The following is a 22439-nucleotide window of genomic DNA, read 5'->3' as shown; positions in this document are numbered from 1 at the left end:
TGGTATTATTAAATAAGTGTGTAATTGTTTGGTTGTCAAATGTTAAGGTGGTATTATTACATAAGTGTGTAATTGTTTGGTGTCAAATGTTAAGGTGGTATTATTAAATAGGTGTATAATTGTTTGGTTGTCAAATGTTAAGGTCGTATTATTAAATAGGTGTGTAATTGTTTTGTTGTCAAATGATAAGGTGGTATTAAATAGGTGTATAATTATTTGGTTGTCAAATGTTAAGGTGGTATTATTAAATAAGTGTATAATTGTTCTGTTGTCATATGTTAAGGTGGTATTATTAAATAGGTGTATAATTGTTTGGTTGTCAAATGTTAAGGTGGTATTTTTAAATAGGTGTATAATTGTTTGGTTGTCAAATGTTATGGTGGTATTATTAAATAGGTGTATAATTGTTTTGTTGTCAAATGCTAAGGTGTTATTATTAAATAGGTGTATATTTGTTTAGTTGTCAAATGTTAAGGTGGTATTTTTAAATAGGTGTGTAATTGTTTTGTTGTCAAATGTTAAGGTGGTATTATTAAATAGGTGTATAATTGTTTGGTTGTCAAATGTTAAGGTGGTATTATTAAATAAGTGTATAATTGTTCTGTTGTCAAATGTTAAGGTGGTATTATTAAATAGGTGTACAATTGTTCGGTTGTCAAATGTTAAGGTGGTATTATTAAATAGGTGTATAATTGTTTGGCTATCAAATGTTAATGTGGTATTATTAAATAGGTGTATAATTGTTTGGTTGTCAAATGTTAAGGTGGTATTGAATAGGTGTGTAATTGTTTATTTGTAAAATGTTAAGGTAGTATTATTAAATAGGTGTATAATTGTTTATTTGTCAAATGTTAAGGTGGTATTATTAAATAAGTGTATAATTGTTCTGTTGTCAAATGTTAAGGTGGTATTATTAAATAGTTGTATAATTGTTTCGTTGTCAAATGTTAAGGTGGTATTTTTAAATAAGTTCCGGTCTCTAGCAGGACCGATAATCAGCATTTCCGTTTTCTTACCGTCAAGATGTAAAAAGTTAGTGGACATCCATTGTTTGATTTCATTTAGACACGCCTCCAGATGACTGGCGTGTTGTCAGCTTTAGGGGCATGTAGAGTTGGGTGTCATCAGCATAACAGTGAAAGCTAACAGCGTATTTGCGTATGATGTCACCTAGCGACAGCATGTAGATACTGAAGAGTGCAGGGCCAAGAACCGAACCCTGTGGAACATACTCTGAAGTCACGTTGTTATGGGAGACACACTGCATCCTGTCAGTCAGATAGGAATTAAACCAAGACAAGGCTAAGTCTGACATACCAATACGTGTTTTGATACGCTCTAATAAAATGTTCTGATGGACGGTATCAAGTAGCAGCAACATGGATGACGCATCAGCTTCCATAGTTAGCAATAGATCATTAGTCACTTTTAAGTGGTTTGTATTTCAGCACTGTGGCACCAGAGATGCCAACATTGCTTTTAAAAACCAAAACATGTTGGGTAAATGTCATAACAATTACCTTTTATTATATTACTGTATTGTCTATCATGGAGGTCATGTGCTGAAGTCTATTGTGTTTCAGGTGTTGCGAGCGACTGTGCACCGGTGTCTTTGCTGAGGAGAGAAGAACACGTCCCGGTGTCCTCGTCATCGGAAGGTCCAGTCGGTCGGCGAGGCAGACTGGCTCACCTGGCGGCCACCATTGGATCCTGGGAAGATGACCTGAGCCATGCCAACCTTCCCAAAGACAAAGTTCCTGCAAAGTCCACCGCAGTTTGTGCTGCCCAGTTGAGCTTGAAGGACGCAAGTTTGTCTGCTGGCGCTAAAGGAAGCATGGCAAGTCATGTGACCACTGCACCTGCCAGCAAGTCTTCAGGTCAGGTGACCACTGCACCTGCCAGCAAGTCTTCAGGTCAGGTGACCACTGCACCTGCCAGCAAGTCTTCAGGTCAGGTGACCACTGCACCTGCCAGCAAGTCTTCAGGTCAGGTGACCACTGCACCTGCCAGCAAGTCTTCAGGTCATGTGACCACTGCACCTGCCAGCAAGTCTTCAGGTCAGGTGACCACTGCACCTGCCAGCAAGTCTTCCGGTCAGGTGACCACTGGACTTGTCAACAAGTCTTCAGGTCATGTGACCACTGCACCTGCCAGCAAGTCTTCCGGTCAGGTGACCACTGCACCTGCCAGCAAGTCTTCAGGTCATGTGACCACTGCACCTGCCAACAAGTCTTCGGGTCATGTGACCACTGCACCTGCCAACAAGTCTTCACTCGTCGCAAATCAGGTATTTCCCTTTTTCTTCCGAGTACTTGAAAATACATTCCAGTGTTTCCCATGAACTGCCAAGATACCTGTGGCGGTGGGGGCGTGGCTATGGGCGTGCTCACCATGACATCATCGAGTAATTTGCGTAATATACTACGATGATATGATTTTCTCTAAAAAGGCTAAAAAAATGTATACTTACTAGTTAATAATAACAGTTTTGTTTTAAACGTCCATCCATCCATCCATCCTACAATATAATTAAAACACTTTATGTACATATTTATATACAGATTTGAACAATAAGTTATTCACTGAAATATTTTTATTAATTGTGGTTCTTACAAAAAATATATCTTATAAAAATATAAAAGCTAAAATGTAATTAGTGCATACTAAATAATTTAACTTTAGCCTACTACTACAACCATATTATTTACCAGCAACATAAAGTGAAACAGAGGCAGAGGTGTCCTGCCACAGTCAGTAACAAATAAACAGAAAACAGTAGTGGTGGTAGATAGACACAAAGCTTCATCAAACATCTGATCCACTGAACAAAGAGCTCCAAAAATCTTGATCCTACACTTCTCTTTTGTAAAGTAAATGTGAACAGCCGATACGGGCATCTACATCAACTATATGATTTGCCTGAGAAGCTTGACAGGACACACAAAAAAAAAAAAAAAAATACTTTTTTTTTTTTTGTGGCGGCCTTAATTCTTTCGTGGCGGGCCGCCACAAATAAATGAATGTGTGGGAAACACTGCATTCATAGGAAGACTTAGAATAAATATTACAATATACATTATTACAGTACATATAATCGGTCCCTTTATGATTTTGCTGCTTTTTTTTCCTCGGGGGAATTTGTGCAGAATTGTCAGAAAGTTGCTGCAAAAATTGCAACGTTTGGAGACTTATTTTATTCAATTACATTGAAAATAACATGAACTTGTGATTTTATGAATTTATCAACAATGTTTTAAGTAGAGATGTCCGATAATATCGGCCTGCCGATATTATCGGCCGATATATGCGTTAAAATGTAATATCGGAAATTATCGTATCGGTTATTTTATTATCGGTATCGTTTTTATCTTTTTTTTTTTTTTTTTTTTTAATTAAATCAACATAAAAAACACAAGATACTCTTACAATTAGTGCACCAACCCAAAAAACCTCCCTCCCCCATTTACACTCATTCACACAAAAGGGTTGTTTCTTTCTGTTATTAATATTCTGGGGCCGTACTTATCAAGCTTCTCAGAATTACTCCTAAGAAGTCTGCTAAGAGTTGACTTAAGAGTAAATAAATTCTTCGCTGAAAGCTGCACTTAAAAGTTAGTTATCAAGCGTCTTACTCACACTTTCAGCGAAGTGTAGGACTGAATCTTAAGTGTCACACTCAGAGCTGAATTACGACATTACTATGTGCCGTAAACGGAATTTTAGGTGACGTCATTTCTGTGTCCATAGAAATGACCAATCACGGAGGGAATCCGTTGTCTAAGAATAAAGAAATATCTTGGAAATATTTAAGTGGACAATGGGAGTGTATATTTTGACAATAAACTACAAAATAATACAAAACAAACTAGTCCCCACCGGCACTCACGCTACCGCTCCCTCTCTTCTATCGCCCACACACTCACTGACGTCACTCACCTCACGGCCACACACATACGCTACTGTCATAACATTTTCTTTCCAATTCATTAATTAGGCAACTCATTTGAAACTGGTGTGGGTGGCTCTATATATACTAGCCCACTGCAGCCACATGCAGGAATCAACATGGAATCGAAAAGTATTAAATCTGTGACAAAAAATAATACCCGCTCTGTCTAAACGATACCGTTTGATCAGCTGCTCGTCATCAAACAAATCCAGAACATCGTTCCGCTCCCTGAATGTTCGCATACGTCTCTCTCGCCTCAGTGCCATCCCCTGCTGGCAACTCCTAACCACTTAAGACACCTCTGAAGGTCTCTTAAATATCGTGGAGAGTAGGAGTGATTCTTAGACTTAAGAACGTTGATAAAAAGCTTTTATTCTTAAGTTTGAGAGTAGGACTAAATTTTGCAAATTCTCAGGACTTAAGTATAAAATGGCACTCTAAGAAGCTTGATAAGTATGGCCCCTGGTTCCTACATTATATATCAATATATATCAATACAGTCTGCAAGGGATACAGTCCGTAAGCACACATGATTGTGCGTGCTGCTGCTCCACTAATAGTACTAACCTTTAACAGTTAATTTGACTCATTTTCATTCATTACTAGTTTCTATGTAACTGTTTTTATATTGTTGTACTTTCTTTTTTATTCAAGAAAATGTTTTTAATTTATTTATCTTATTTTACTATTTTTTTTAAAAAGTACCTTATCTTCACCATACCTGGTTGTCCAAATTAGGCATAATAATGTGTTAATTCCACGACTGCATATATCGGTATCGGTTGATATCGGTATCGGTAATTAAAGAGTTGGACAATATCGGAATATTGGATATCGGCAAAAAGCCATTATCGGACATCCCTAGTTTTAAGGGTTACTTGTAACCTTAAACGCAAACATCACAAGATTTCAACAATAAAACAAATACCGTATTGATGTTGTACTTGTTGTATAGCACACAGCCTTAAAAGTAGACACCAGATGGCAGTAATCTTATTGTTAAATTACTGTACTGTTTTAATTCATTACAACTAATACCTGTAACAGTAATAATTGATATTAATATTTACAGAAAGAATCGCCACCAATGACGGACTTAGTGTCTGCTCGGACGTCCACATGTTGCAGACATTCTCCGTGTATGTTTTACACTTAAAGTGTTTGTCCATCTTAAACATTCATTTATGTTCCAACACTTTTACCCCCGCACGTTAATATTTGTGAACTGTTGAGAGCCATCTGTAGCGCTCATTTTTGTCGATAAATGAGAAATCATCATCACACTAACATGTAAATCACAGGTGTCAAACTCCAGGCTCGCGGGCCAGACCTGGACCTACACCTCATTTTATATGGCCCGCAAAAGCCTGGAAATAATTTTTGTCAATAAAATACCTCATATTTACTTTCTTATTTTCTTACTAAAAATATTAGGGTATTTTTTTTCTCCATTTTTGACATGAAAAAAAAGTCTCCAATATTGCAACACATATGAAATGATCCAACTTTTTAATGAAAAATTCAAATAAATACTTAAATATCTGCTCAACTTATGATAGCGAAGCAAGTTATCCATCAAATTGTACACTATAAAAGTGACCTATGGATTTTACTGTAAAATGTAGAGGATTTTACAGCATGTTACTGTAAGTTGGAAAAAAAACAACCAAGGTTTGTTTTTTTACAGTAAAATTCCGTCAACTAAGCTGTCAGTTTTGGGGTTTTTCGCCGTAAAAATCCAAGTTTGATGTTTTTACGGTGTATTACTGTAAATTGAATAAAGGTACCACGTTTTATTATGGTAAAAAACTGACAGCGGAGTTGCCAAAATAAAAGATTTTTTTTTTTCTATTTACAGTACCGTATTTTTCGGACTATAATCGCATTTTTTTCCATAATTTGGCCGGGGGTGCGACTTATGTGTGAAATGATTAACACATTAGCGTAAAATATCCAATAATATTATTGATGTCATTCACGTAAGAGACTAGACGTATAAGATTTCATGGGATTTAGCGATTAGGAGTGACAGATTGTTTGGTAAACGTATAGCATGTTCTATATGTTATAGTTACTTGAATGACTCTTACCATAATATGTTACGTTAACATACCAGTTGGTTATTTATGCCTCATATAACGTACACTTATTCAGCCTGTTGTTCACTATTCTTTAGACATTTTAAATTGCCTTTCAAATGTCTATTCTTGGTGTTGGCTTTTATCAAATACATTTCCCCAAAAAATGCGACTTATACTCCAGTGCGACTTATATATGTTTTTTTCCTTCTTTATTATGCATTTTCGGCCGGTGCGACTTATACTCCGAAAAATACGGTAATATGTTGTAAAATAATAATAATTAAAAAAAAAACACACCATATATATTACAGTAAAAGTCTGGCAACTAAGCTGCTAGTTTTTTTAGTAGTAAAATCCCCAGATTTGTTTTACACTGTATGTTAAAAAAAAAGTAAAATAATAAAATTTATTGGCAAATTTATTGATTATTTACTGTTACAAGGCCCTCAATGAAAACAAGTTTGACACCCCTGATGTAAATGCTGCCTCTTTGCTAAGTCAGCATTGCAATTGAAAATATGTTCTTAGTCTTCTTAGGATAAATACACGTCGACTAGGAAGTGAGGACACAGGTGTGTTGGCAAAAATGACACTGATTAGCCAAAATATGTGGGGAAGTTGTGGACAAAGTTAGCATAATATGCAGGGATTTGTTGAATTTGCATAAATTGGTGAGATCGCGTCATTAAATATTCATGAAAGGACTGATTATTGTATACAGTGTATGTATGTATGGTGTGTATATACTGTACACAGTTTGTTGTACTGACATTTTCTCAAATCAATCAATTTGAGGGATTGTTGGCAGGATATGGAAAGTAAAGGTGCAATAAAAAGCTCTTTCTAGTGTAGCTAATATAAAACACTCCATTATTTGAATTAGGCTGGATAACATGCCAATGCCACATAGCTGTTTATTAGACAGTAATTGTATCTTAAATCTTTAGTTTGCGATTACTGATTTGATCCCAGAGGAAGTATTTCAAGCTGTGTTTGGTCTTATCGATGGCCTAAAAAGATATACGGTTGATTTTGGAAATAATGTGTGATCAATGAGGACCGTTGGTGACGTTGACAAGATGTTCTATCAACAGCTTTCACCTTCCTTCACAAAGTCAAACCAAGGGGTTCGTCCAAGCCCTCAGAAGGTGGACCCTCGTCCAGTGCCGAGCCCCCTCAAGACTGTGCCGCCATCTTCAAGATCAGTGTCTTCGAGCCCTTTGAAAAGCACACCTGTGGCCACAGCTTCCATTTTAGCCTGCAGTCCTCAGAAACTACAAGTATGTGCTAAAGCCAACACGCCAAAGTCTGCTGCTCCTGGTAAGTCATCATGTTGTATGATTTATTATTAATACATTACATGAAGTGTATATGGATGTTTTCTTTCATCAGATCATTGTATTCATAACTACATTATTAATGCACTACATGTATAGTCTATGGACGTTCTCTTTCATCTGATCATTGTATTTTTAGGGCCTTCAACTGATCACAACAGGACTATTTTGTTTGTCTTAGACTATGTTTATCCTCTCATCCGAGTACACTTAATCACTTTATGATTATAGACTTAGATTGGTCAGGACTGAACAATATTAATCTGAAACTATGATACAGTTTACCAATCTAAATCTAAGACTGTATCTGACAATTCTAAAACTACATCTGAGCAATCTAAGTCTAAGACTATATCTGACCAATCTAATTCTAAAACTAAATTTGAGCAATCTCAGTCTATCGTTCAATCGTTTACTTTATTGGTCCCTGAGGGGAAATTCATAAGTCTAAGACAAGATCTGAGCAATCCAAGTCTAAGACGACATCTGCCCAATCCAAATGTAAGACTAGATCTGACCAATCTAAGTATATGACTAGATCTGACCAATCCAAGTCTAAGACTATATCTGACCAATCCAAGTCTAAGGCTATATATGACCAATTTAAATCTAAAACTAGATTTGAGCAATCTCAGTCTATCGTTCAATCGTTTACTTTATTGGTCCCTGAGGGGGAATTCAGAAGTCTAAGTCAAGATCTGAGCAAATTAGTCTGAAATGACATCTGACCAATCTAAGTATATGACTAGATGTGACCAATTCAAGTCTGAAACTAGATGTGACCAATCCAAGTCTAAGACTAGATGTGACCAATCCAAGTCTAAGACTAGATGTGACCAATCTAAATCTAAAAAATACATCTGACCTATCTAAGTCTAAGACTAGTTCTGACCGATCCAAGTCTGAACAAACTGTGACCAATCCAAGTCTAAGAGTAGATCTGAGAAATCTATATCTGACCAATCTAATTCTAAAACTAAATCTGAGCAATCTCAGTCTATTGTTCAATCGTTTACTTTATTGGTCCCTGAGGGGAAATTCAGAAGTTTAAGACAAGATCTGAGCAATCGAAGTCTAAAATTACATCTGACCAATCCAAATGTAAGACTAGATCTGGCCAATCCAAGTCTGAAACTAGATGTGACCAATACAAGTCTAAGACTATACATGACCAATCTAATTCTAAAACTAGATTTGAGCAATCTAAGTCTAAAACTATATCTGACCAATCCAAGTCTAAGAGTAGATCTGGGAAATCTAATTCTAAGACTAGATCTGACCAATCCAAGTCTGAAACTAGATGTGACCAAGTCTAAGACTATATCTGAACAATCTACAAAAGCCAATATCAGTGAAGTTGTCACGTTGTGTAAATAGTAAATAAAAACAAAATAACATGATTTGCAAATCCTTTTCAACTTATATTCAATTGAATAGACTGCAAAGACAAGATATTTCATGTTCACACTGAGAAACTTCATTTTTTTTGGCAAATAATCATTAACTTAGAATTAGGCAGCAACACATTGCAAAAAAGTTGTCACAGGGGCATTTTTACCACTGTGTTACATGGCCTTTCCTTTTAACAACACTCCGTAAAGGTTTGGGAACTGAGGAGGCACATTTTTGAAGCCGTTTTTCTTAATCATCTTCAGTTATTGTGTACTATTGACTTTGTTTTGCTCAAACAATTGTATGTAATACAAGAGAATAAGGTACCAGATGAAATATTGTGTTAATATTGTTAGGCTGTCAATAGCACTCACCATAAATAATTCAAACAATCTACAGTTAATACAAGTGATCGGTATCGGTTGTACTGCAGACAGTAGCTTGTAGAAAAGTACTTGTAGTAAAGTTTGTAATAGACACACAAATGTTTACTTGTAAATGTACAATTTGACCCTTTGTGGCCCTTCAGGTGTGAAGTCTTTCCTAGAACGATTTGAAGAGCGATGCCAAGACCGCACCAACCCGTGTTCTCCAGCAGGGGGCGCCTCCCAGACGCCGACCCCCAAGAGTGGACTCGGGCTCAGGAACGCCCAGTCAGCAAAAACCACAACAGCTGATCTCGTCCAGAAACAAAAACTGGTGTGCAAAGCAAAGTGGTGTTAATCTGGCCTGCCTGATATTGCACTTCTTTATCACAATGAAAGCCATTTCACCCAAATATTCTGCTTTTGAAGGAGCGGGAGTCTGAACTGGCTCAGATCCACACGCGTGTCCAAGGGAACAATATGTGGAAAAGTGCAGAGAGCAAGGTGGGTTCATCACCTTTGTTGACCTTTTCTAGCACCTTTGTCAACATCTCCAAAACTATCATGGAAATATCCTCTCCAAAATGATCATATTTCTCCTAGCAAGATCATGTTCAAAATGATCATATTTCTGCTGTGAAGATATCCAAAATGATCATATTTCTGCTGTGAAGATAATATCCAGAATGATCATATTTCGACTGTAAACATAATATACAAAATTATCATATTTGTACTGTAAAAATATCCCAAATGATCATATTTCTACTGTAGAATTATATCCGGAATTATAATTTCTGCTGTAAAGATATCTAAAATGATCATTTTTCTACTGTAAAAATATCCAAAATGATCATTTCTGCTGTAAAAAATAATATCCAAGATGATCATATTCCTACTGCAAAAGTAATATCCAAAATGATCATATTTCTACTGTAAAAATTATATCAAGTGATCATATTTATACTGTAGAATTATATCCACAATGATCATATTTCTGCTGTAAAGATATCCAAATTGATTATATTTCTACTGTAAAATAATATCCAGAACGACCATGTTTCTGCTGTAAAGATATTATCCACAATGATCATAATTCTGCGGTAATTATATCTAAAATGATCATATTTCTGCTGTAAAGATAATATCCAAAATGATCATATTTCTACTGTAAAGATAATATCCAAAATGATCATATTCCTACTGTAAACATAATATCCAAAATGATCATATTTCTACTGTAAAGATAATATCCAAAATGATCATATTTCTACGGTAAAGATAATATCCAAAATGATCATATTCCTACTGTAAACATAATATCTAAAATGATCATATTTCTGCTGTGAAGATAATATCCAGAATGATCATATTTCTACTGTAAACATAATATACAAAATGATCATATTTCTACTGTAAAAATATCCCAAATGATCATATTTCTACTGTAGAATTATATCCGGAATTATAATTTCTGCTGTAAAGATATCTAAAATGATAATTTTTCTACTGTAAAAATATCCAAAATGATCATTTCTACAGTACTGTAAAAAATAATATCCAAGATGATAATATTCCTACTGCAAAAGTAATATCCAAAATGATCATATTTCTACTGTAAAAATTATATCAAGTGATCATATTTATACTGTAGAATTATATCCACAATGATCATATTTCTGCTGTAAAGATATCCAAATTGATCATATTTCTACTGTAAAATAATATCCAGAACGACCATGTTTCTGCTGTAAAGATATTATCCACAATGATCAGAATTCTGCGGTAAATATATCTAAAATGATCATGTTTCTGCTGTAAAGATATCCAAAATGATCATATTTCTACTGTAAAGATAATATCCAAAATGATCATATTCCTACTGTAAACTTAATATCTAAAATGATCATATTTCTACTGTAAAGATAATATCCAAAATGATCATATTCCTACTGTAAACATAATATCCAAAATGATCATATTTCTACTGTAAACATAGAATAGAATAGAAAGTACATTATTGATCCCTGGGGGAAATTCAGCACCACAGTTTGCTCACAATATACAATGATAATAATAAATGATATAATATATAATATATATATATAATATATTATATATATAATATATGAATAATATAAATATATTCTACATATATTCTACATTTAAGTGCAGTCAAGGAACATATGCATTATACAGTCTGATGGCTGTCGGTATCCAAAATATCCAAAATGATCATATTTCTGCTGTGAAGATAATATCCAGAATGATCATATTTCTACTGTAAACATAATATCCAAAATGATCATATTTCTACTGTAAAAATATCCCAAATGATAATTTTTCTACTGTAGAATTATATCCAGAATTATCATTTCTGCTGTAAAGATATCTAAAATAATCATTTTTCTACTGTAAATTTTTTTTCCAGAATTATCATGTTTATGCTGTGAAGATAATATCCAGAATGGTCATATTTCTACTGTAAACATATCCAAAATGATCATATTTCCACTGTAAAGATATCCAAAATAATTATATTTCTGCTGTAAATATAATATCCAAAATGATCATATTCCTACCGTAAAAATAATATCCCAAATGATCATATTTCTGCTGTGAAAATAATGTTCAAAATGATCATGTTTCTGCTGTGAAGATTATATTCACAATCATTATATTTCTGCTGTAAAGATATCTAAAATGATCATATTTCTACAGTAAAATAATATCCCAAATTATCAGATTTCTGAAGATATAGATCAGGGGTCACCAACGCGGTGCCCGCGGGCACCAGGTAGCCCGTAAGGACCAGATGAGTAGCCCGCTGGCCTGTTCTAAAAATAGCTCAAATAGCAGCACTTACCAGTGAGCTGCCTCTATTTTTTTAATTTTATTTATTTACTAGCAAGCTGGTCTCGCTTTGCTCGACATTTTTAATTCTAGGAGAGACAAAACTCAAATAGAATTTGAAAATCCAAGAAAATATTTTAAAGACTTGGTCTTCACTTGTTTAAATAAATTCATTAATTTTTTTACTTTGCTTCTTATAACTTTCAGAAAGACAATTTTAGAGAAAAAAATACAACCTTAAAAATGATTTTAGGATTTTTAAACACATATACCTTTTTACCTTTTAAATTCCTTCCTCTTCTTTCCTGACAATTTAAATCAATGTTCAAGTAAAAAAAATGTTTATTGTAAAGAATAATAGATACATTTTGATTTAATTCTTCATTTTAGCTTCTGTTTTTTCAACAAAGAATATTTCTGAAATATTTCTTCAAACTTATTATGATTAAAATTAAAAGAAATTATTCTGGCAAATCTAGAAAATCTGTAGAATCAAATTTGAATCTTACTTCAAAGTCTTTTGAATTTTTTTTTAAATTTTTGTTCTGGAAAATCTAGAAGAAATAATGATTTGTCTTTGTTAGAAATATAGCTTGGTCCAATTTGTTATATATTCTAACAAAGTGTAGATTGGATTTTAACCTATTTAAAACATGTCATCAAAATTCTAAAATTAATCTTAATCAGGAAAAATTACTAATGATGTTCGTTCCATAAATTATTTTTTTAATTTTTTCAAAAAGATTCAAATTAGCTAGTTTTTCTCTTCTTTTTTTCAGTTGAATTTTGAATTTTAAAGAGTCGAAATTGAAGATAAACTATGTTTCAAAATTGAATTGTCATTTTTTTTCGTGTTTTCTCCTCTTTTAAACCGTTCAATTAAGTGTGAATATCATTAATTATTAATAATAACATAGAGTTAAAGGTAAATTGAGCAAATTGGCTATTTCTGGCAATTTATTTAAGTGTGTATCAAACTGGTAGCCCTTCGCATTAATCACTACCCAAGAAGTAGCTCTTGCTTTCAAAAAGGTTGGTGACCCCTGATATAGATTATATCTTCACAGCAGTAATATGATATTTTTGGAAATTATATCATATAATCTCCAAAAATATCATATTTCTGCTGTGAAGATATAATCTTCAAAAATATAATATTTCTGCTGTGAAGATATAATCTTCAAAAATATCATCAGATATTATCCACAATGATCATATTTGTGCTCCAAAATGATCATATTTCTATTTAGAAGGAGTAGAATTGAATGAAAAGGCTCCATTGTTCTTGTCAACCTAGTAGAAGTAGAACATTTCCAGCATTCAGCTAGCAGGCTCCTCTTCTACAACTGATGACTTATTGAAAAGTAAACATTGTTGCTTAAAGCTGACAGACTCAGGCAAGTCCTGCTTATGCTTTTCTATTTATATTTTTAGTTCCATAACAATCTTCCAGATTGAACTTCCTTTCCTTTTCTCGTGGAGAAAAAAAGACGCCAATTGGCCTCTAACTCTACTCGAACATATTTTATATATAAAATGTTGCTAAATATACACGCATCTTTAAAAAAATACATCTATAAATCTGTTTATGTTGATCAACTGCTGTAATATCTCTTGCTCTATTTAGGGCAAAGCAGAGGAGAGGGACGCTTGTGAGCCAAAAGTTCAACCAAAACCACATTGCACTGAGATCATCTCGCCAGGTATTGGGTTTATGAATAAACATTTACATCTTTTCCCATATAAATGAACATTACACATATTTACACAATTTACACTATGAATGAACATATCTTTTTCTGAGTGTAAACATGAATTATATGTACCTACAGTACATGTATATTATAGGGTTGTACGGTATACTGTGTACTAGTATAGTATCGCAGTACTAATGAATCAAAAACTGTACTATACTCTGTTTGCTGAAAAGTACCGGTTTCCAGAGAATCTTAACAAAAACAGGGGAAATAACTGAAAACATGTTTTGTATTCTAGTTTCTTCAAAATAGCCACCCTTTGCTCTGATCACTGTTTTGCACACTCTTTGCATTCTCTAGATGAGCTTCAAGAAATGGTTTTCACTTCACTTGAAGCTCATGGAGAGAATGCCAAGAGTGTGCAAAGCATTATTAAGAGCAAAGGGTGGCTATTTTGAAGAAACGAGAATATAAAACATGTTTTCAGTTTTTTCACCTTTTTTTTGTTAAAAAAATTTGAGGTAAAATTATTGCAACTTACCCTATTTTTTTAACATTTAATTTAAAAAATATACTAATAAAATGCATTAAAAAATTGTGTAATAATAGTATTCACATTTTTGACATTTACTGTGTTTTTTACAGCATTTTTCTCTAAATGAAAAAAAAACAGTACCGTACATAACTCCACATGTGTTCATTCATAGTTTTCACGTGACAATCTACAATGTAAATCAGGGGTCCCCAAACTTTTTGACTAGGGGGCCCGCATTGGGTTAACACCGAGAGTAACAAGCAGTCGAAAATGGATTAGAAAGGATAGATTTAAAAATAACAATAATTTAAAAAATATATATATATTAGGGCTGCAACTAACGATTAATTTGATAATCGATTAATCTGTCGATTATTACTTCGATTAATCGATTAATAATCGGATAAAAGAGACAAACTACCTTTCTATCCTTTCCAGTATTTTATTGGAAAAAAACAGCATACTGGCACCATACTTATTTTGATTGTTTCTCAGCTGTTTGTACATGTTGCAGTTTATAAATAAAGGTTTATTTTAAATAAAATTTTTAAAAATTTAAAAAAAAAAAAGTTTTTCTTTTCCAAAAAGCCTCTGCGCATGCGCATAGCATAGATCCAACGAATCGATGACTAAATTAATCGGCAACTATTTTTATAATCGATTTTAATCGATTTAATCGATTAGTTGTTGCAGCCCTAATATATATATATATATATGTATATATATATATATAATTATTATTTTTATTTTTTTTTAACTTGGGACTTCCCGAGGGATGTAGTTTGGGGACTTCTGATGTAAACAGTCATGGAAAAAAAAAAGGAAACTTGTCAGGTTCAAACACTGATGACATCTATTAAACAGGACAAGAAGCAAAGAATCAAAACGGAGACAGAATTAAATTTGGCTCAATTTGAGGAGAAACGTCTGGTCTGTACTCTTGCACAGTCTCCAGCACGCTCTGGCGAAAGATTGTACGCCTCCTCCTTTTATTTGGACTTTCCCTGACCACATGGCAACAGCTGCTTCCAAAGGGACGTGGGTCATAAACAGCGTTGCCTTTGGTTACAGAACAGTTCAAAAGAAAAGGTCGTAAACACTTCACAGAAAAGGTTGTAAAACAGTTCAAAAAAGAGGTTCGTAAAAGAGTTTTAAAAAAGCGGTGTCTGGAACTTGGGCAGATCCTGCCTTCTCTCCGCTTTGTAGTCCTTGGGTCAAAACAATATCTTTCTGTTGATTACAATACATGAAAGAAAACAGAACACCTTCATGTTGCTTCCCCCCTACACAGTGGAGTTTTACAAGCCTTCTTCTTGGTAGGTTCAAAGACATGTTTTTGCTTCTCGCTGGGAACTCATTGAAACAAAAAGTTTTTGTGATAACTTGGATAAAATTATTCTAACAAACTTATTGAAGAAAGAAAGTTGTGTGTCCAAACTTTTGGCCCGTACTGTACATCTTATAGTGCTACAGTAGTTCTTGTAGTTTTAAAACAATAAAAGTTCAGCCATTAAAAAGATGAAATATTAAGAGTATTACATGGTCAGTGAAGCATAAGGAATAGGGATGTCCGATAATGGCTTTTTGCCGATATCCGATATTCCGATATTGTCCAACTCTTTAATTACCGATACCGATATCAACCGATACCGATATCAACCGATATATGCAGTCGTGGAATTAACACATTATTATGCCTAATTTGGACAACCATGTATGGTGAAGATAAGGTACTTTTTAAAAAATAAAATAAAATAAGATAACTAAATTAAAAACATTTTCTTGAATAAAAAAGAAAGTAAAACAACAGTTACACAGAAACTAGTAATTAATGAAAATTAGTAAAATTAAGTGTTAAAGGTTAGTACTATTAGTGGAGCAGCAGCACGCACAATCATGTGTGCTTACGGACTGTATCCCTTGCAGACTGTATTGATATATATTGATATATAATGTAGGAACCAGAATATTGATAACAGAAAGAAATGGGGGGAGGGAGGTTTTTTGGGTTGGTGCACTAATTGTAAGTGTATCTTGTGTTTTTTATGTTGATTTAATAAAAAACAAACAAAAAAAAAACAATACAGATAATAAAAAAAACGATGCCGATAATTTCCGATATTACATTTTAACGCATTTATCTTGCCGATAATATCGGCCTGCCGATATTATCGGACATCCCTATTAAGGAACACAAACCTTGCAAAATAATGGCTTTTCTAACAGTGTATTTTTTTTTTAGTTGTTTCAAACAAAATAACTTGCTTAAAAGATTTTAGTGTATGTGTAAATAGTTTTTGAGCACATTCAACATAACGGTGATCAAATTTGGTCACAATAAATGTGACATGACATTTTCATATCGTTACATCCCCAGACTGGACTAATATTTTAGTGGTTGGTAAACAATGAAGTTGTGAGCATGTATATCAGGGGTCACCAACCTTTTTGAAAGCAAGAGCTACTTCTTGGGTAGTGATTAATGCGAAGGGCTACCAGTTTGATACACACTTAAATAAATTGCCAGAAATAGCCAATTTTGCTTAATTTACCTTTAACTCTGTTATTATTAATAATTAATGATATTTACACTTAATTGAACAGTTTAAAAGAGGAGAAAACACGAAAAAAATGATAATTACATTTTGAAACACAGTTCATCTTCAATTTAACTCTTTAAAATTCAAAATTCAACCGAAAAAAAGAAGAGAAAAACTAGCTAATTCGAATCTTTTTGAAAAAATTAAAAAAATAATTTATGGAACATCATTAGTAATTTTTCCTGATTAAGATTCATTTTAGAATTTTGATGACATGTTTTAAATAGGTTAAAATCCAATCTACACTTTGTTAGAATATATAACAAATTGGACCGAGCTATATTTCTAACAAAGACAAATCATTATTTCTTCTAGATTTTCCAGAACAAAATTTTTTAAAAGAAATTCAAAAGACTTTCAAATAAGATTTAAATTTGATTCTACAGATTTTCTAGATTTGCCAGAATAATTTTTTTGAATTTTAATCATAATAAGTTTGAAGAAATATTTCACAAATATTCTTCGTCGAAAAAACAGAAGCTAAAATGAAGAATTAAATTAAAATGTATTTATTATTCTTTACAATAAAACAAATAAATTTACTTGAACATTGATTTAAATTGTCAGGAAAGAAGAGGAAGGAATTTAAAAGGTAAAAAGGTATATGTGTTTAAAAATCCTAAAATCATTTTTAAGGTGGTATTTTTTCTCTAAAATTGTCTTTCTGAAAGTTATAAGAAGCAAAATAAAAAAAGTAATGAATTTATTTAAACAAGTGAAGACCAAGTCTTTAAAATATTTTCTTGGATTTTCAAATTCTATTTGAGTTTTGTCTCTCTTAGAATTAAAAATGTCAGGCAAAGCGAGACCAGCTTGCTAGTAAATAAATAAAATTTAAAAAATAGAGGCAGCTCACTGGTAAGTGCTGCTATTTGAGCTATTTTTAGAACAGGCCAGCGGGCTACTCATCTGGTCCTTACGGGCTACCTGGTGCCCGCGGGCACCGCGTTGGTGTCCCCTGATGTATATGTTTATAGATCTACTTCTACATCTGTGTGTGTTTTTTCAGTAGCAGCTTGTGGATTGCTGGAACCTACCCCAAACTCCACACGCATCCCACTGGAGGAGGAGGTGGACGAAAGCAGCAAAGAGGACGAAGGCAAGGAGATAGAGATGAACGTCGATCACTCCGCAGTGATCGACCGTCTTTTTGACGGACTTCACGACGAAGAGGAGGATGAGGAAGAAGATGCCTTGAATATCTCTTCCATGTCGCTTCTCACACCGCTCGCAGAAAGTGTCGCCGCGGTGTACAGTCCGGACAGGAGCATGAGAGTAAGCATCTTTACTTATTTATTTGATCTGGACATAACAGTTACCATATTTACCGCAAGAAAATGCTCATTTTGAACACCTGTCCACGGGAGCATACAGAGTATGTGTTAAAATGTTACAAAATATACAATGAATCAAATGTACAATACATTAATAACGTGAAGATGTTTAAGTTAGTATGCAGTTTTAATTCAGTCTTTCCATAGTCTGCCTCCATTGAGGATCTGGTGTTAGGTCTGCAAGAGCTTTGACATCTGACAGCCAGACTAGAGACCAGCGGTGGCACATGATTAGACATTTAAAAAGTTTATTTAGAGTATGATTATTTAAAGGCCTACTGAAATGATTTTTTTTTTATTCAAACCGGGATAGCAGATCCATTCTATGTGTCATACTTGATCATTTCGCGATATTGCCATATTTTTGCTGAAATGATTTAGTAGAGAACAACGACGATAAAGGTCGCTGATAAAAAAAAAAAGCCTTGCCCATACCGGAAGTAGCGTGACGTCACCGGAGGAAGGACTCCTCACATTTTCCCTTTGTTTACAATGCAGCGAGAGAGATTCGGACCGAGAAAGCGACGATTACCCCATTAATTTGAGCAAGGATGAAAGATTTGTGGATGAGGAAAGTGAGAGTGAAGGATTAGAGTGCAATGCAGGACGTATCTTTTTTCGCTCTGACCGTAACTTAGGTACAAGGGTTCATTGGATTCCACACGTTCTCCTTTTTCTATTGTGGATCGCGGATTTGTATTTTAAACCAGTGGTCCCCAACCACCGGACCGATTGGTACCGGGCCGCACAAGAAATAAAAAAATTTTTTTTTAAATTTTTTTATTTTTTATTTTTTAAAAATGAAATCAACATAAAAAACACAATATATACATTATATATCAATATAGATCAATACAGTCTGCAGGGATACAGTCCATAAGCACACATGATTGTATTTATTTATGTAAAAAAAAAAAAAAAAAAAAATTTTTAAATACCACCTAGTCCCCCTCCAACCGGCCCAATCACATAATATCTACGGCTTTTCACACACACGAGTGAATGCAATGCATACTTGGTCAACAGCCATACAGGTCACACTGAGGGTAGCCGTATAAACAACTTTAACACTGTTACAAATATGCGCCACACTGTGAACCCACACCAAACAAGAATGACAAACACATTTCGGGAGAACATCCGCACCGTAACACAACATAAACATAACAGAACAAATACCCAGAACCCCTTGCAGCACTAACTCTTCCGGGACGCTACAATATACACCCCCCGCTACCCCCTACATAACCACGCCCCCCCCCCCAACCCCGCCTACCTCAACCTCCTCATGCTCTCTCAGGGAGAGCATGTCCCAAATTCCAAGCTGCTGTTTTGAGGCATGTTAAAAAAAATAATACACTTTGTGACTTCAATAATAAATATGGCAGTGCCATGTTGGCATTTTTTTCCATAACTTGAGTTGATTTATTTTGGAAAACCTTGTTACATTGTTTAATGCATCCAGCGGGGCATCACAACAAAATTAGGCATCATAATGTGTTAATTCCACGACTGTATATATCGGTATCGGTTGATATCGGAATCGGTAATTAAGAGTTGGACGATATCGGAATATCGTCAAAAAAAGCCATTATTGGACATCTCTAGTTTCTAGTCTTAGCGTCTCAGGCGTCAACGAGTGGCTGTCTTGTTATTGCCAATATACTCATGTATTGATTCATCTTCCGACTCAGTTTGGCTGTTATGATGCCTGATAGGAGCTTCCATGTGGTGCTGAGGCAGGTTATAGATGGCTCGTTTGATGCTACCGTTCCCTTTTTGTGGTCTTTTTTTGATGACTGTCCAACCTTGAGTTAGCAGCTGGCTCATAGGAGTTGCCAGTTGTTCATGGAGTGTAGTTAGCTTGTTGGGCCGTGATGCTGTCCAGTTATTCATCATGGACACTTGCCTCTGTTACCACTATTGGGTCTTGCTCTCTGAGCTCGCTGTGCTCGGCTTTTAAGTGTGCCAGCCATTGGGCTTTGGTGTCTGATGATTCCTCCTTCTCCCAGTAATGCTCAGTCTCAGACTTGGGTGGGTCTGTTCCGGTCTTGCGACCTTGCCACTGAGAGTAGACTCTAGCTTGGTTGTTGGAGAAGGTCGTGTTTACTACTTGTCTTGTGTACCTCTTCAGGTTGTAGCTAAGGCTGTCAGTCTCTTCAAGCTGTGGACATCTGACTGTACGTCTTGGGCAGTTTCATCCTGACTAGGGCTGCAACTAACGATTCATTTGATAATCGATTAATCTGTCGATTATTACTTCGATTAATCGATTGATAATCGGATAAAAGAGACAAACTACATTTCTATCCTTTCCAGTATTTTATTGAAAAAAACCAGCATACTGGCACCATGTTGTGGACATTGAGGATGCAGCATACACCAATAATAACACAGAAATGTAACTCATCAGAACTGAATCAGATACTGTACACGTTTCTGTTGTGAATAATAGGGATGATGTTTGATAAGAAATTATCGAGTTCGAGTCTATTATCGAATCCTCTAATCGAACCGATTCCTTATCGATTCTCTTATCGAGTCCAGATAGGTTGTTGTATATGGAAAAAACACACAATATTTGGTTTAACAAAAGCTCACTTTTATTATACAAGAAAACAATTTAATCTAAAAAATAAATAAATATTGACTGTTGCCCCCCTAAACAAATAAAATAAATAAATATTGACTGTTGTTACCCAAAGTATATTAAGTGGGATTTTTCAGAGAAACAAATATATACAGTAACACAAAAACAACCTGTCTCTGTGATCACTATAGGTGTATAAATAATAATGTAGTGTTAAATAAAATCAGTCCCTTGGGCACAAAACTGGAAATAATACAGCTCTCCAAAAAGTGCACTTCTGCTGCTATTTGACATAACTGTTTGTTATGATGCTTTGACATTTTTGCACTTTATTTCTTTATTGAAAGAACATTCTATGAAGACAAAAGTTGTTTGCAAATGTGGTTACAATGCTAAAAAATGAAAAGTTAAGAAATACACTCTATTGAGTTAACATTATTTCTTTATAGGGGGAAAGATGTTATGAGCTAGGGAATATAACAACTACACTACCCATCATGCAACGGGAGTGACGAGCATGCGCGGTAGCCCCGAAAAGTGTTGTTGCATGTCGTCACCCGTGAAAGTAAACGTCAAGAACTCAGCCAACACGCCTCGTCTGCATTATTTATAATTAGACAGACAACACATATACAGTGTGATTTTGTTTTGTTTACAAGGAAAGAAAAACAAAAGTTGAAAAAGGGAGATCATGTCATTTATGTATGTGCTGCGGTTCCTATAAGAACGTTGCGACAGCTGCCGTAAAGGAGGTGCGTTGCTATGTTTCCGGTTGGTGGTAAAAGTGTTCGTCATGTGTTTGTAGTCTGCTCAAATCTCCCAGTAAAGTTATTCATTGGATTATACCTTTTGTTTTGAACTTTATTACACCTTGGAGCGCTTTTTCCCGTCCATTGTTTTCCTGCTTTCGCTATCTGCGCCTAATGACTGAGCTACGTGACGCCATTTCTTGTGATGTCACGCGGAGCATTTCTGGTCGGGACGGGATTCGTTCCGAGGGGTTCGAATATAGAACCAACTCTTTTTCTTTACTATAGTGGTCTCGATAACGGGTACCGGTTTTTAAAGAGGGATTCGAGTCCGAGGACTCGGTTCTTTTCTTATCGAACAACCGGGAAAAACCGGTTTCGAGTATCATCCCTAGTGAATAATAAAGGATTCATTTTAGGCTGCTTCTGAATAATAGCATGAAATATTCCAGCACCTTCATAACGTTTAGTTGTACTAAAGCGTCACTCAAATCTAAATAGATTTATATAGCTTTATCGGGCTTGGCTACATTGATCCATTATGAAACCAACCTGAGATATTTCTGTCCGTTACGTTTATTTCGAAATTGGTAACCGTGCGTTTTCTCTCTCAAAACGGAGTCAAATGTGCCAGAGAAACATTATCAGCCCCGCGTTGCAACAAAGGCATAACGTTAACGTTACTTACAAAAAAGCTGAACTCATGAATGCTTGTTGCCACTATGGACTTAAAAAGTTACGTACTGTGAGTTCCTCCCTTCATCCATGGCTACAACATGTTTCCTTTTCAGGTGCTCCTGAAGCAATGTTGTACTTCCGTGCCATTTTGCAGGAAACACTCTTCTTTGAAGTCTTTAAAGTAAAGTGTTCCCACACTTTTGACGACTCAGGTCGTACACTTTTCTCCATTGAAGCAATAACCTCAAGATGTTTCTCCGCTAAACTATCGGTCGTGTT

The 22439-nt window shown here is 34.7% G+C and overlaps 1 protein-coding gene across 1 annotated transcript in view; it reads left to right on the top strand.

Moving 5' to 3' along the window:
• LOC133636396 (anillin-like) overlaps positions 1–22439 on the top strand; it is a 33728-nt gene that overhangs the window by 10439 nt on the left and 850 nt on the right. Inside the window, exons 4-9 of the mRNA XM_062030388.1 lie at positions 1584–2287; positions 7125–7350; positions 9289–9458; positions 9554–9628; positions 13605–13680; positions 17819–18084. Of these exons, the coding sequence (XP_061886372.1) occupies positions 1584–2287; positions 7125–7350; positions 9289–9458; positions 9554–9628; positions 13605–13680; positions 17819–18084 (1517 nt within the window). The remainder of the gene's footprint in view (positions 1–1583; positions 2288–7124; positions 7351–9288; positions 9459–9553; positions 9629–13604; positions 13681–17818; positions 18085–22439) is intronic.

This window comes from Entelurus aequoreus, linkage group LG20 (genome assembly GCF_033978785.1).
Source record: "Entelurus aequoreus isolate RoL-2023_Sb linkage group LG20, RoL_Eaeq_v1.1, whole genome shotgun sequence".
NCBI classification, from domain to species: domain Eukaryota; kingdom Metazoa; phylum Chordata; class Actinopteri; order Syngnathiformes; family Syngnathidae; genus Entelurus; species Entelurus aequoreus.
The sequence above is the reverse complement of the archived record's forward strand: the minus strand, read 5'-3'. Positions and strand labels throughout refer to the sequence as shown.